Genomic DNA, 13,344 nt, shown 5'->3' with positions numbered 1-13,344 from the left:
AAGCAGGCTGTGTTTTAGCTTATGGGCAAGTAATAAATTATATCATGTATCTTGAATGTATCATAGATAAGCTGCTATACTACAATTGCCACTTCAGATAGCTGTGAAATTAGGTGATTAACTAGTTGGTACCTAACCTTCTAATTTCTGTATAAGTCTAATTACATTAAACAGAAGTGGGGGTTTTGATTTTTTACTTTGCTTTTCTGTTTGGAGTATCATTGTAACTACTGTATTGTAAATGACAGAAAATAATTGCATATGTTAAAAAATAAATTGTGTAAAAAAATAAAATACTCTGTGCTGTAAAAAAATAAAAATAAAATTATATCCAAAAATAAAAAAATAAAAAAATAAAAAGCTTGATTGACAGATAAAGGGAAGAAGACAACTAAAAAGGAGCATATCAAGAAATTATTTTTTCTTTAATAGTTTATTGTCAGATTGTCAGACCCAATGCTCATCCCAACAAGTGCCCTCCTCCATGCCCATCACCCCCCTTCCCCTCTACCCACCCCCATCTGCCCTCAGTTTGTTCTTAGTATTCAAGAGTCTCTCGTGGTTTGCCTCCTTCCCTAGAGGATTTTTTTTAAGATGAGAGAAACTTGATTATGTTTATAGTCTAAAAGAAACGACTCTTTAGAGAAGAGATTTAAGAGACAGGCAAGTAGAAGTAGGAGAGTCCATGGAGGAGGGTCCATAGAAAGGAGATGATGAGATCAGGATCTTAGTTTGATGGGTTATATTTAAAGTGACAGGTTAATGTTCTTTTCTTAAATGAATGGAAGGGAAAGTAAGTATAAATATGAAAGCGAATAAATTTTATAGATTGGGGCAAGACTCATGTCTTCGATTGTGTCCCACAGAAGCAGGCTCTGAGATTAGGCTTCATGTGAAAGTGATTTATTAAGAAACATTCTCAAAAAAGCCAGTAGAGGAATAGAAAGTGGGGCAAGGAAGGGAAAGAGAACAAGCAAGAATATGTCAAGCCAAGTATCATGGGATAGTGTTAGTCACATCTCAGTTTGTTCCTACTGGGATGCTATAGTATTTGTGCCTCTGCACATGTCAGTCATGGTTAAGGGCTGTCCTACATTGGTGGCTCAAATTTCCAGGCACTTCTGATTTTCAATATGCACAGGCAAAAGTGGGTTTCAACAACCTGAGTGTAGTCTTTAGACAAAGAGATGAAAATGCTACTTGTTAAGGGAGAAGGCACAGCAGAGTCTGTGTACATGAAACTGATAAAGATATTTAAGGGAATATAAGTAAAGCACTGTTAGTATCTCCTATGGATGTTTTGTCCTTCTTGACAATCTTGGATTTTAACTAAATAAAATTAAATTTTCCTTGGATAGGTAACATGGGAAAGAATGACAAAAGTTTAGAATAGTTGAGAAGAGTAGGGAAGAGAGCTGATTCATGACAGATCAAAAGATCATATAATGGTGCTGGCATTGGAGATAGGTTTGTTGTCCTGCCGATTTGGATGATTGTGGAATTTTCTTAAGCAGCACTCATCAGTCCAAGAGACCACAAATAGTTTTCATTGAGCCAAAGAAATATTTCTTGGAAAATATAATGGAAGATCATATATATAGATTGCTGGTAAAAGTGTGATTTACTATTTGGTTCAGCCTGGAAATGAAAAGAAATAATAGTATGCAACAGCAAGAAACTAGAAGATGATGGAAGGACCAAAAGAAAGAAACACTTGTGGGGAGAAGCACTGGGTGTTATATGGAAACCAATTTGACAATAAACTATTATAAAAAAAAACAAAAACGAAAGGAACACGAATTTGAAAGAGTGAATAGAAGTAATATTTAAAAACTAGAAGAATAACAGAGTGACATAAAATAGAGATACTGTAGTGATGTATGAGTAATTATGCATAAGATACATCTGTGTCTATGGGCACAGATCTGCCATAGTGGAAAAGAAGAGAAAGTCATAAGGATTGTGTAGGTCAAATAATCATGATAGATACATTATCAACATCAATAATGAAATATGCAAGATGATGGAAGGACATACAAAGTAAGCCTAACATTGTTTTTGAGTCAGTGTGAAGAGGCTACAAGGAGGTCAATATAAGACTAATAAAGGCAAAGAGTGATACAGATATATGACATGAACATCAAATGACAAGGAGTGCATGCACACAGAGGAGGAATAATTTCAAACTGGCATTGAAAATATGGGATAATTCTGATCTTGTCCCTCAGTTGCATGGTATAAGGGAGTGTGCACATCTACACTTAAGAGGAAAGTTAGTGAAGTAGTGTTTTTGGTGTAAGTCCAAACTGATTTACAGCAAGGAGAAAGGGGGAGTTTTCAGTTAAGAGGTTGAGGACATAGGAGCATTTGTTTTCCATAAAATGAAGGATTGAAAAAACATGGGAGAAAGCTTTAGGAGGGAAAGATTGTCATAAGCATATATCTCTGGGAAGGAAAAGAATCGTGTGGGCATGAACTCCGGAAAGTATTTGCTCTCAATAAATATTTTATTGAGTAGTTACCATGTGCCAGGCACTGTTCTGTGGCCCAGAAAAAGATGTAATATTTCTGTATTAATAAAGCTTATATCTAGTGGGGGAAACAGAAAATAAATATACAATGTAATTTTATATAGTGCTATGTCCTATAAAAATGGAACTGGGTAAGGGGGTAGAAAGAAATGAGGAAGAAATATGCAGTTTTAGATAATAGTAATCAGGGAAAGTTTCTCTGATGTGCTGGCACAGGACTAGAATTCTAAAGAAGGTGAAAGAGTGAACCAAACTGATATATTGAGGAAGAGCGTTTCTCACAGAGGTAGGAACAAGTGCAATGCCTCTAAGGCAGGAGCATTTTGGGTGTTTTCTAGAATAGTAGGAAAATCAGTTTAACTTCATATAAGTAAGGGAAAAGAAAAATAGAAAGAGATGAAATTCAGAGGGAGCCAGTGTACAAATAAAATATATTCTTATAGGCCATGGCAAGTAGTTTGGGTCCAATAAAAATCTACATAAAAATTGAGAATAGGGTGATATTATCTGACTTATATTTGAAAACAAAAAAAACCCCACTTCATTCTGGCTGCTGTGCAGAGAATGCATAGTAGGGGGCAGGAAACGAAGCAGACAAGTTGGGCTTTGGAGGTGTTCAGAAGTGGTCAGAGTCTGAATCTGTATTGAAGTCAACAGGATAAACTAATAGTTTGGATACAGGTTATGGAAGAAAGAAATCAAAGTATAGATGTGGATTGGATATAGGTGAATTTGATGTGGGGTGTGTATGAGAAAGGAGTTCTTGGTATAGTTTTCTTCTCTTTCTCCTCTTCTGGGTTGTTTTGTTGACTGCAGTATTCCCAGTACCTGGAACAGTGCCTACCTGATACATAAATCGTGCTTCAAAACTTTTGAATTAATGAAAAGACTGGTTTCAGTGGAGTGATAGGTGAAAATACATGATTGGTATAAGTGGTGTGAGGGAATGAGAAGTGAGGAAGGTGAGACAGTGATATCAAAAACTATTAAAACGAGTTACCATAAAAGAAAGAAAAGATGTTAGGAAAAGCTTAGAGGGGAATATAGGTCAAGGGAAGGCTTTCTTTTTTAATTGATGGATGATATATGATTTTTTATGCTACAGGGAATGAGTCAATAGACACGAGAAAACTGGTAAGTGTGGGAGAGATTCAAAAAATCAGTGAAGTAAGTCAGGCAGAAAAAGACAGATACCATATGTTTGCACTCATAGGTCTAACAGGAGAACAGGAGAAACCTAATGGAGGACGAGGGGAAGGGGGAAAGAGAGTTGGGGAGAGAGAGGGACGCAATACCTGAGAGACTATTGAATACTGAAAATGAACCGAGGTTGAAGGGGGTGGGGCAGGGGAAAGGGAGGTGGTGGTGATGGAGGAGGGCACTTGTGGGGAAGAACACTGGGTGTTATATGGAAATCATCTTGACAATAAACTATTATAAATTAAAAATAAATAAAGTACTCAGAAAAAAATCACTGAAGTAAAATCCTTGAGCAGGAGACAGGGAATTAAATCCATGGCACATGTGGAAGGCATAGTATTCAGTAGCACCAGACACCCATGGTAACAAGGGGGGAAGGTAGTGTAGATGGCTAAGATCCAGGTATTGGTATAATTGATATTAAGAAAATGAAGCCTTCTGATTGTTTTAGTTTTCTTGGTAAAATAAGAAGCAAGGTTATCATAACAGTCTAGGAGGAGAGTTATTGGAGACTTAAAGTAAAAAAACAATAGCTGTTTCAGAGAGTGTAAGGGTAAATTTGTTTGGCAAATCTAAAAGGATCATGGCACATTTGAAGTATGATGAAGAAAAATTTAAACAGAGTCCGGTCAAATATAATTATGCATTTTTCTCCAGCTATATTTAGCTGCTCATTTGTAGGCAAAAGGATGGATTTAACCAGGGTTTATGTTTTTCCAGGAAGTTACAGCAGAGTAAAAGAGAAGCAAGTGTGTTTAAGATACATACCAGAGAATGGTTTTATGATATTAATTATGAACTATCTATGAAACCAAGCATAGCAAGAAAGGAAGAACATGAAGGCGATAATGGGCAATATAAAAGGTGTCAGGATCAAAGGATTAAAGATTAGGAGGGTAAAAGAATTGACAGTATAAAGGTACTGAATGAAAAGTGCTATAAAAATGTGGTCAGTTAGTTATTTGAGATCATGGATTTGTAATGACAAGATTTAGGATATGACCATGAAAGAATGAGTGACTGGATTAGGATGAAGCTGAGACTCATTGGAGGGCAAGAGGTCAAGAGGTCAAGGAATTGTCATGTAGCTTACAGGGACCAAAGATTGCTATATGCTAAACATAATGCTTATTTCTACGTGTTAATTATATCATTTAATTCTCATAACACTCCTATATGGAAGTATTATCATTATCAACATTTTACAGATGAGAATGCTAAGTCAAGTCATTCACCCAATGTCAGACTTCTGTGTAGTACATCAAGAATTGGCACTAAGATGTCTCTGGCCCCAAAACTTTTAATAATGACTGTGTTTTGAGGCTAAGTGGAATTCTGTGTAGTACATCAAGAATTGGCACTAAGATGTCTCTGGCCCCAAAACTTTTAATAATGACTGTGTTTTGAGGCTAAGTGGAATTGGATGGCCTCATAAGAAACTCTTGTGACAAACTGAAGCAAAGAAATGTCAGATTGGGCTTTGTAGTATCTGAGTAGCAGCACTTGGGATGCCTGTTCAGGGAAAGTTGTGGCATATAATGCTTCATAGCTTCCAAGATGGGAGTTGCTGGGCAGGGTGTCAGTATCTGGTAGTTTCTAGGCACTGAGGTAGAGAATATTTAGGAATCCTACCTGAAGAATATGCTGTAACAGTACCTCATACATAGTAGGTGCCTAAAGTTTATAATGAAATTAATTTATATTTGGACAGGATCTAGAGGCAGACTCATCCTGGTAGCATGTCTTTAGCCAGACATCTTATCCCCATTTTACATGAAGAAGGAAGTCTTTAAAGCCTAACATAACTAGTATTTGCTAGTATTGAATAGTCTTTTGATCTGGTGGGTTCCAAAGCCCATTATATACCCTATCCTTTATACTATCCTACCTCATTTGTGGATGTGACTTTTGCAAAATAACATTCATTCATTCACTATCTTTTTATTCATTCACTATCAAGTATGCATTATTTATGAGACATTCTTCTATGCATTGGGCATATATCTGTGAATAAAATAAGCAAAATTCCTTGTTGTCATTGATCTTATATTCTACTGAAATAACAGACAATAGCAAAATTTGAAATGTGTATTAGAAGTGCAAATGAGGAAAATAGAGCACTGCATAGGAAGTATCTGGAATGTAAGGAAGGATTGAAATTTTAAGTAGGGTGGTCAGAAAAGGCCTCAATGAGAAAGGTTATAGTTGAACAAAAATATGAAGTGAGAAAAGAAGCAAAGTATTTGGAAATTAGATGTTAGAATATTCCTAGTAGAGGCAATAGCAGTTGCAAAGGCAGCAAGGGGACCACAGTGGCTGAAGTGGAATGAGAGAAAAGGGTAGTAGAGGATAAGGTTAGCTCTTTGGAGATTATATCATGTAGGTCTTTGTAGATCATAACATGACTTTTGAACTGGGAAGTAATTGGAGGATGTTGAATGGAAGAGAGATATGATCTGACTTAACACTTGTAAAGTTTGCTCTGTTAGATGTATAGAGAAAAGACTGTAAGAGGAGCAAGGGCAGAGTCAACAAGCCCAGTTAAGAGGCTTTCACAATTATATGATGAGCCAGAGTCATAGCAGCAGAAGTGGCGACCAGTGGTTTTATTCTGGATGTTTCTTTTAAAGTGGAATGCCAGTGAGACTTCCTGATGGATTGAATGTGGGGTATGACACAAGAGGAGTCAAGAATGACATCAGAGTTTTTATTATGAGCAAACAGAAGGGTAGAGTTACCTTTACCTGAGATGGGAATGATTATAGGGGGACTGTGTGTGGAGGCAAATGACTATCTAAACCTTAGATTTTAACATGTTAGGTTTAAGATACTTCTCGGTCATCTAAATGCAGATGTGGGTTGCAGGAGTATCTGGAATAAAGATATTAATTTATAGTCATCAGTTTATAGATGGTATTTCCCTCTTATTTGTTACTTGTACTCCCTTTTAGCTCTGGAGCAGAGTGACTTGGTTGAATGACCATTTGGTATTTTGGCTGTACAATCATGTATTATGGTGCCTTAAGCATGTGCCAAAATTCTGTATTCATGTACCACAGACAACCCATCCTAACACTGAGATTATGTTAGCCTGTACAAGGCTGCAGGTCCTATTTCATAGTCAATCTGCTCCTATCACAGGCATCTGCTATTGTGTTCATGGTTATCTGAATATGCTCATTGGTTGTAAATTCATAGGTCATTGGTGTTTATCCATGTGCTGTACTTATATGTGCTGTCAGCCTGGGGCCGACTTGGGATTCTCTCTCTTTCTCTCTCTCTCTGCCCATCCCTCTGCCCCCATTCTCAAAATAAATGAATAAACTTTACATGTTGAGACTCTGGGTATGAACAGAGTTGCCATACTGTAAAATGCCTAGGCGGTAACTCAAAAGAGATGTTTTCTCATCACAAAGATACAAGAAGACAATTGAGTATAGAACCTAATAGCTGATTTTTTTTGGGGGGGAATACATTTAAAAAGACTTGTTCTTCATCTTTTTGTCAACCACAATAGCTCTCCAGCATGTATGTGTTTTACATATTAGTCCCTTGCATAAACTTTCCTTGGAAGAATAGTTTCATATCCTTCGATTATCACTGGAAATTAGACTACTGATAGGACTTAAAAAGAGTATAGTGTTGGGTCAGAATTAGGTATTTTTCAAGTGGTCAGTGTCTCAGACTCAAGGAAGCCATAAGGTTCATAGATGGCAATAAAGTGCCACTTTACACTGTTTTTTATGACCCCATGTCTTAGGTAAACACCCACCAGTCCAGAGATCATAAAATAGCCTTGCACATAGGCAACTCAAAATCACATAATTGTATAATTTTCTGACCTCTTAGGGTCTTCTGTACCAAGAGGATAGACTTGCATTTCTTCTTTATGTTGTGGTTCCTATATGGGGCTGACTTTGCTCTCAAATATCTCTTAATGGGGAAACGTTACATTTATATTCAAGAGCCATGGTGTTTCATCATTCAGCATTTTTCTCAGCATGATTCAGAGGAAACAGTTCATCTACTCCAAGCCGTTTGATACTTTGGAAAGTTACTTAATTGTATCAAAATGAGAGTCACTCCCAAAAATGTTATAAAGAGAGTTCAGGTCTTAAAATTCTAGTATCTCCTACAAGATTACAGTTAAGTATGGCGAAGGCATTTGTGATAGGAAAGATCAAATGGGATTGGAGGAAAATAAAATGAAGATATGGGGGATTACTTTAAACTCTTGAATTAAGAAAAAGTAACTGCAGCTGAGAGAAGACAAGGAAAGAAATGAAACTGTAACCTAAGACTCCAAATTACTGTTTTAGAGCTCTTTACTATTTCTTGGATGGGCTTTGGAATATTCAAGAAAGGAGTACATTGGGAGTAAATTTTGGTGGCATTGATGAACTGGGGAAAGGGAACTGTCACAGTAATCATTTAGTAACTGGATACTAGGGAAGTTCAATGGCTCTTATAGAGTCAATAAAGTATTTTTTTTACCTTTTTCTTTTCTTTTCTTTTTGTCTTCTACTCCTTCTCCTTCTTGTTTTCCCTGAACATAAATCTCACAGGTCTCTCCAAATTGGTACCTAAAAAGATGATAGTCACACAAAGGAGTCACTTCTACACAGCCAGCCTTGGGATTCTTTTCCTGATTAATATTTTTCCTGGAACAACTGGCCAAGGAGAATCAAGACGACAAGAACCTGGGGACTTTGTGAAGCAGGATATTGGCGGGTAAGAACGTTTAACTGCTAGAAAAAAGGAAAACTGATAAATTCTTGCCTTAGACCAAAACTTTTTATTTATTCCCAGACGAACTTAGGTACTCCTGTTGCTGATTCTTAGACATTGTATTGTTTTTAAAAAACATCATCAGCTCAGACTCTCAAGGTAGAAAGAGATCTCAAAGGTCTTCTTGAGCAACTTTCTAGCCCATGTTTATTTTTATTTGGTTTTATTAATAATTTATTGCCAAGTTGTTTTCCATATAACACCCAGTGCTCTTCCCCACACGTGCCCTCCTCCATAATCATCACCCCCCATCTCCTTTCCTCCTCCCTCTTCAGTCTCAATTTGTTTTTAGTATTCAAGAGTCTCTCATGATTCCCTCCCTCTCCCTAACTTTCTTTTCCCCCCTTCCCTTTCCCTTGGTTCCTTGTTAGATTTCTCCTGTTAGACCTATGAGTGAAAACATATGGTATCTGTCCTTCTCCGCCTGACTTATTTCACTTACTATGACACCCTCGGGGTCCATCCACTTTCCTACAAATGGCTAGATTTCATGTACTCCATTGTGTATATAAAACACATCTTCTTGATCCATTCATCAGGTGATGGTCATTTAGGCTCTTTCCATGATTTGGCTATTGTTGAAAGTGCTGCTGTGAACCTTGGGGTACATGTGCTCCTATGCATCAGCACTTCTGTATCTAGCCCATATTTAAATTGCCTCTGTAACATCTTAAGAGCAGTTCTCTCCAACCATTTGCATTCAGTTGTTTCTTTTCTCTCTTAGACCTTGTCTTAGCTCAGATACTGTCCGTTTTTATTGGCTCTGTTCCATTAGCATTTAAATGTGATCAAGAACTTCCCATGTTAAGTTTTAATATCCTCCCTTTAAATAGTGCCTTTCTCCTCTTTACAGTTGCTCTTCTTGAGGAAGCATTTTCTTTACTCTCTACTTACTCACTTTTCATCCATTCTTCCACTGCTGCTGTCTGACTTCCAACCCCATGACTCTAATGCAATATTTGCAACCAAAGTGACCAATTTGGTGGCACCTGGGTGGCTCAGTCGGTTAAGCGTCCAGCTTCAGCTCAGGTCATAATCTCATGGTTTGTGGGTTTGACCCCGGTCGGGCTCTGTGCTGACAGCTAGCTCAGAGCCTGGAGCCTGCTTCAGATTCTGCATCTCCCTCTCTCTCTGACCCTCCCCTGCTCATGCTCTCTCTCTCTGTCTCTCAAGAATAAATAACAAACAAACAAAAAAATTAAAAAAAACCCAAACTGACCAATTTGGGTTCTTTTACTAAAATGAACATTTGAATGTTCTTATAGTATTCAACTTTTTTATTTTTTTATTTTTTATTATTTTTAAAAATAGTTTATTGTCAAATTGGTTTCCATATAACACCCAGTGCTTCTCCCCACAAGTGGCCCCCCTCCATGACCATCACCCCCTTTCCCCTTCCCTCATCCCCCTCTCCCTTCAGCCCTCTGGTTAGTTTTCAGTATTCAAGAGTCTCTCATGATTTGTGTCCCTCTCTCTCCCCAATTCTCTTTCCTTCTCCTCCCTATGGTCCTCTGTTAAGTTTCTCTTGTTAGACCTGTGAGTGCAAACATATGGTATCTGTCTTTCTCCGCCAGAATTATTTCGCTTAGCATGACACCCTCAAGGTCCATCCACTTTGCTACAAATGGCCAGATTTCATTCTTTCTCATTGCCATGTAATACAAGAAATGGGCACCCTCCTACACTGTTGGTGGGAATGAAGAAGGATGGGAATGGAGAGAAAGGGAACAGAACCAACGAGGGAGATGTATGAAGAGTAAGGTAGGGTGGAGTTGGAGAGGTAGGAGAGGTCAGTTTGATTGGGGATGAATTAGAAAGGTCCTGGGGAGTGCGAGGTGGCTGGGAAGTATAGGGCCCAAAGTCAGTCTATGAGGGCAGGAAAGAGTGATTCAGGTCGGGGGAGGGGAAAAGGGGAGAGAAAGAGAGCAAAAATTAGTTTCTACATAGATGACCTAGTGCTGTAGGGGCTTGGGGGTGATGGGGAGAGCAGAGGTCAGTTCATGTGGGGCTGGACCAGGGAGCTGTAGGGCAGTGGGAGGTGGGATTTGGCATAGCTCAGAGATTTGTTCATGAAAGTTGGAGGGAAGAGGAGTTGGTGGGTGGTGCGATTCCTTCATGTGGAACTGAGGGGAATGAGACCAGAGGTTAGTTCATATTAGGGGGGAGTAGAGAAAAGCAGGGGTGTGGTAGGACGGAGAGCAAGAGAGGGCATGTCATGTTGAGCTGGGCATTGGGAAGGAGAGGGAGCTGAAGTTGGTTGATATAGTGGTTTAATCTAGCAATGCTCACAGGTTCAGAGTGCATAACAAGCTTTTAAAACTGACAGGAGACAGAAAGCTAGTTTAAAGCTTAAGCTTTTTATGTTTTCTCCACCTGCAAGTACGGCTATATTAGAGGAGGCTCATAGACTGTCCAGGGCCTGTCCATTCAGGAAGTGTTCTTTTAGTGTTGTCCCTTGGTCTCTCTTGTTGTGACTTTGGTTCTTTTATATCCCTACTCATGATGACATTTGCGACTCTCCACCATGTGTACTTTGGCTTGTTTCTTGAAGTAGCCCTGGAAAGGAAAACAGACAAACAAGCAGAACAGAAGCACGCAAATGCACAAGCAAATCAAACAAACAAGCAAACAAAAAAAAAAAAAAAAGAAAGAAAGAAAAAGAGGAAGAAGAAGAAGAAAAAAAAACCCACAAGACAAAAACAACAACAGACAAAGGACAAAGCATAAAATCAGAAATCCTAGCTACAGGTAAAGAGCAGGGTGGAGGCAGTGCTGATGGAAGAGCATATACAAAGAGAGAAATGACAGGGGTGGGGAGAAAGAGAAAATGAATATTGACCAGGCAGAGAGACTAAAAGGCTTAATTCAGAGAGAGAAAAAGGATAATACAGCAGGAGGTGAAGAGAAAAAAACAAACGAAGATAATATTACCCTGAGAAACTAAGAGTCTGATTATATAAGAGAGAGAGAAAGAAAGGTAAAGAAGGAGGTATAGAACATTCAAGAGAATGGATTAAATATGCCTGTTCAAGCAAACCTATAACTAGAATAACCAGTCCAGAAGAGGAGAGAGATGAGAATGAGATAAGGGAGAATATATATGAATAGCAAGAATTGATTTAGGGTTAATCATGGCAATGCATCCCTGCTGGTCTTGGGGGAGGGGCTGTTTCCGCAGCATCTATCTGGGCTCCTAAACAAAGCAGCTACCCAGCACAGATGGGCGTAGTTTGGGGTAGGCATGTATTGCCTCCACAGTGGGTCCTGCTGGCCACTCCCTGAGGCCCCATCTTGGTGGTGTAGGGAGAAAAATGGCGACCCCCCCCCAGTCCCTTCTCAAATTAGGTGCTCCAAAACATTCCTTTGGGTCCGATCTCCCTGTAACTCAGGCGCAGCCAAGGTGGGTCGTGTTCTATGTCCCACACCCAGCCGTGTTTAGAGCTCTTACTCCCTTCACATAAATGATACCACCCAAAATGTAATCCCCCCAGCTGGGGCACTTCCTAGCCAGGTTCTAGCAGGGGACTGAGCAAGGGACCAGTTCCTCCTGATGCTGACTGTGTCCCTAGTGTACCATCTATCCCAGAGGGAATTTCTGGGACCGGGGCACCCAGCCCAAAGAAAGCTCCCCAGTTAGAGATGGGATCTCTTGCAAAGCCCTGTGGTTAGATATGGGACGATAGTGTAAGATTTAATAGATGGAGGCAGAGACAAGAGGAAAGAGGGAAGCCAAGTAGGCTGGAGCCTGTTTCGGATTCTGTGTCTCACTCTCTCTCTGCCCCTTCCCTGCTCATGCTGTGTCTCTCTGTCTGTCTCTCAAAAATAAATAACAATTTAAAAAATTAAAAAAAGAGGGAAAATATCAAGTGTTGGCAAAGATTTGGAGATATTGGAGCCCTCTTATATAGCTGGTGGGAATGGAAAATGGTGTACCTACTGTGGAAAACAGTTTGCCAGTTCTTCAAAAGGTTAAACATAGCATTACCATATGACCCAGGAATTCCTCTATTAGGTGAATATTCAGAAGAATTGTACACTCATTTTCAGAGCAACAATATTCACAATAGCCAAAAGGTAGAAAAATGCATAAATATCCATTAACAGATGAATGGCTAATAAACAAATTGTGGTATATACATAGAATATTATTCAGACTCAGAAACGTAGTACTAAAACATGCTACACTGTGGATGAAGCTGGAAACATTATGTTAAGTGAAAGAAGCCAAACACAAAAGGTTACATATTGTATGATAACATTGATATGAAATATCTTAAATGGCTAAATCCATAGGAATAGAATGCAGATTCGTGGTTGCCAGGGGTTACAGGGAGGAGAGAATGGAGAGCATATGTAGAGGTGGTAGTTTCACAACATTATGAATGTATTGAGTGCCACTGAATTGTTCACTTTAAACTAGTTAATTTTTTAATTTTTTATTTTTCTTGAGTTTAGTGTCAAATGGTTTCCATACGACACCCAGTGCTCTTCCCCACAAGTGCCCTCCTCCATCACCACCACCTCTTTTCCCCCCTCCCCCTTCCCCTTCAACCCTCAGTTTGTTTTCAGTATTCAATAGTCTCTCAAGTGTTGTGTCTCTCTCTCTCACCAAATCTCTTTTCCTCTTCCCCTCCCCCTTGGTTCTCCATTAGGTCTCTCCTGTTTTCCTGTTAGACCTGTGAGTGAAAGCATATGGTATCTGTCCTTCTCTGCCTGACTTATTTCGCTTAGCATGACACCCTCGAGGTCCATCCACTTTCCTACAGATGGCCATATTTCATTCTTTCTCATTGCCATATAGTACTCCATTGTGTATATATACCAC

General features: G+C 39.0%; 1 protein-coding gene across 1 annotated transcript in view; it reads left to right on the top strand.

Moving 5' to 3' along the window:
• GABRA3 (gamma-aminobutyric acid type A receptor alpha3 subunit) overlaps positions 1–13,344 on the top strand; it is a 276,021-nt gene that overhangs the window by 93,712 nt on the left and 168,965 nt on the right. The window contains exon 2 of the mRNA XM_029929923.1: positions 8,297–8,462. Within this exon, the coding sequence (XP_029785783.1) occupies positions 8,323–8,462 (140 nt within the window). The 5' untranslated portion in view covers positions 8,297–8,322. The remainder of the gene's footprint in view (positions 1–8,296; positions 8,463–13,344) is intronic.

The sequence above is a fragment of the Suricata suricatta genome, chromosome X (assembly GCF_006229205.1).
Source record: "Suricata suricatta isolate VVHF042 chromosome X, meerkat_22Aug2017_6uvM2_HiC, whole genome shotgun sequence".
Taxonomy (NCBI): Eukaryota; Metazoa; Chordata; class Mammalia; order Carnivora; family Herpestidae; genus Suricata; species Suricata suricatta.
Note: the sequence above shows the minus strand (reverse complement) of the source record. Positions and strands in the feature narration are given on the sequence as shown.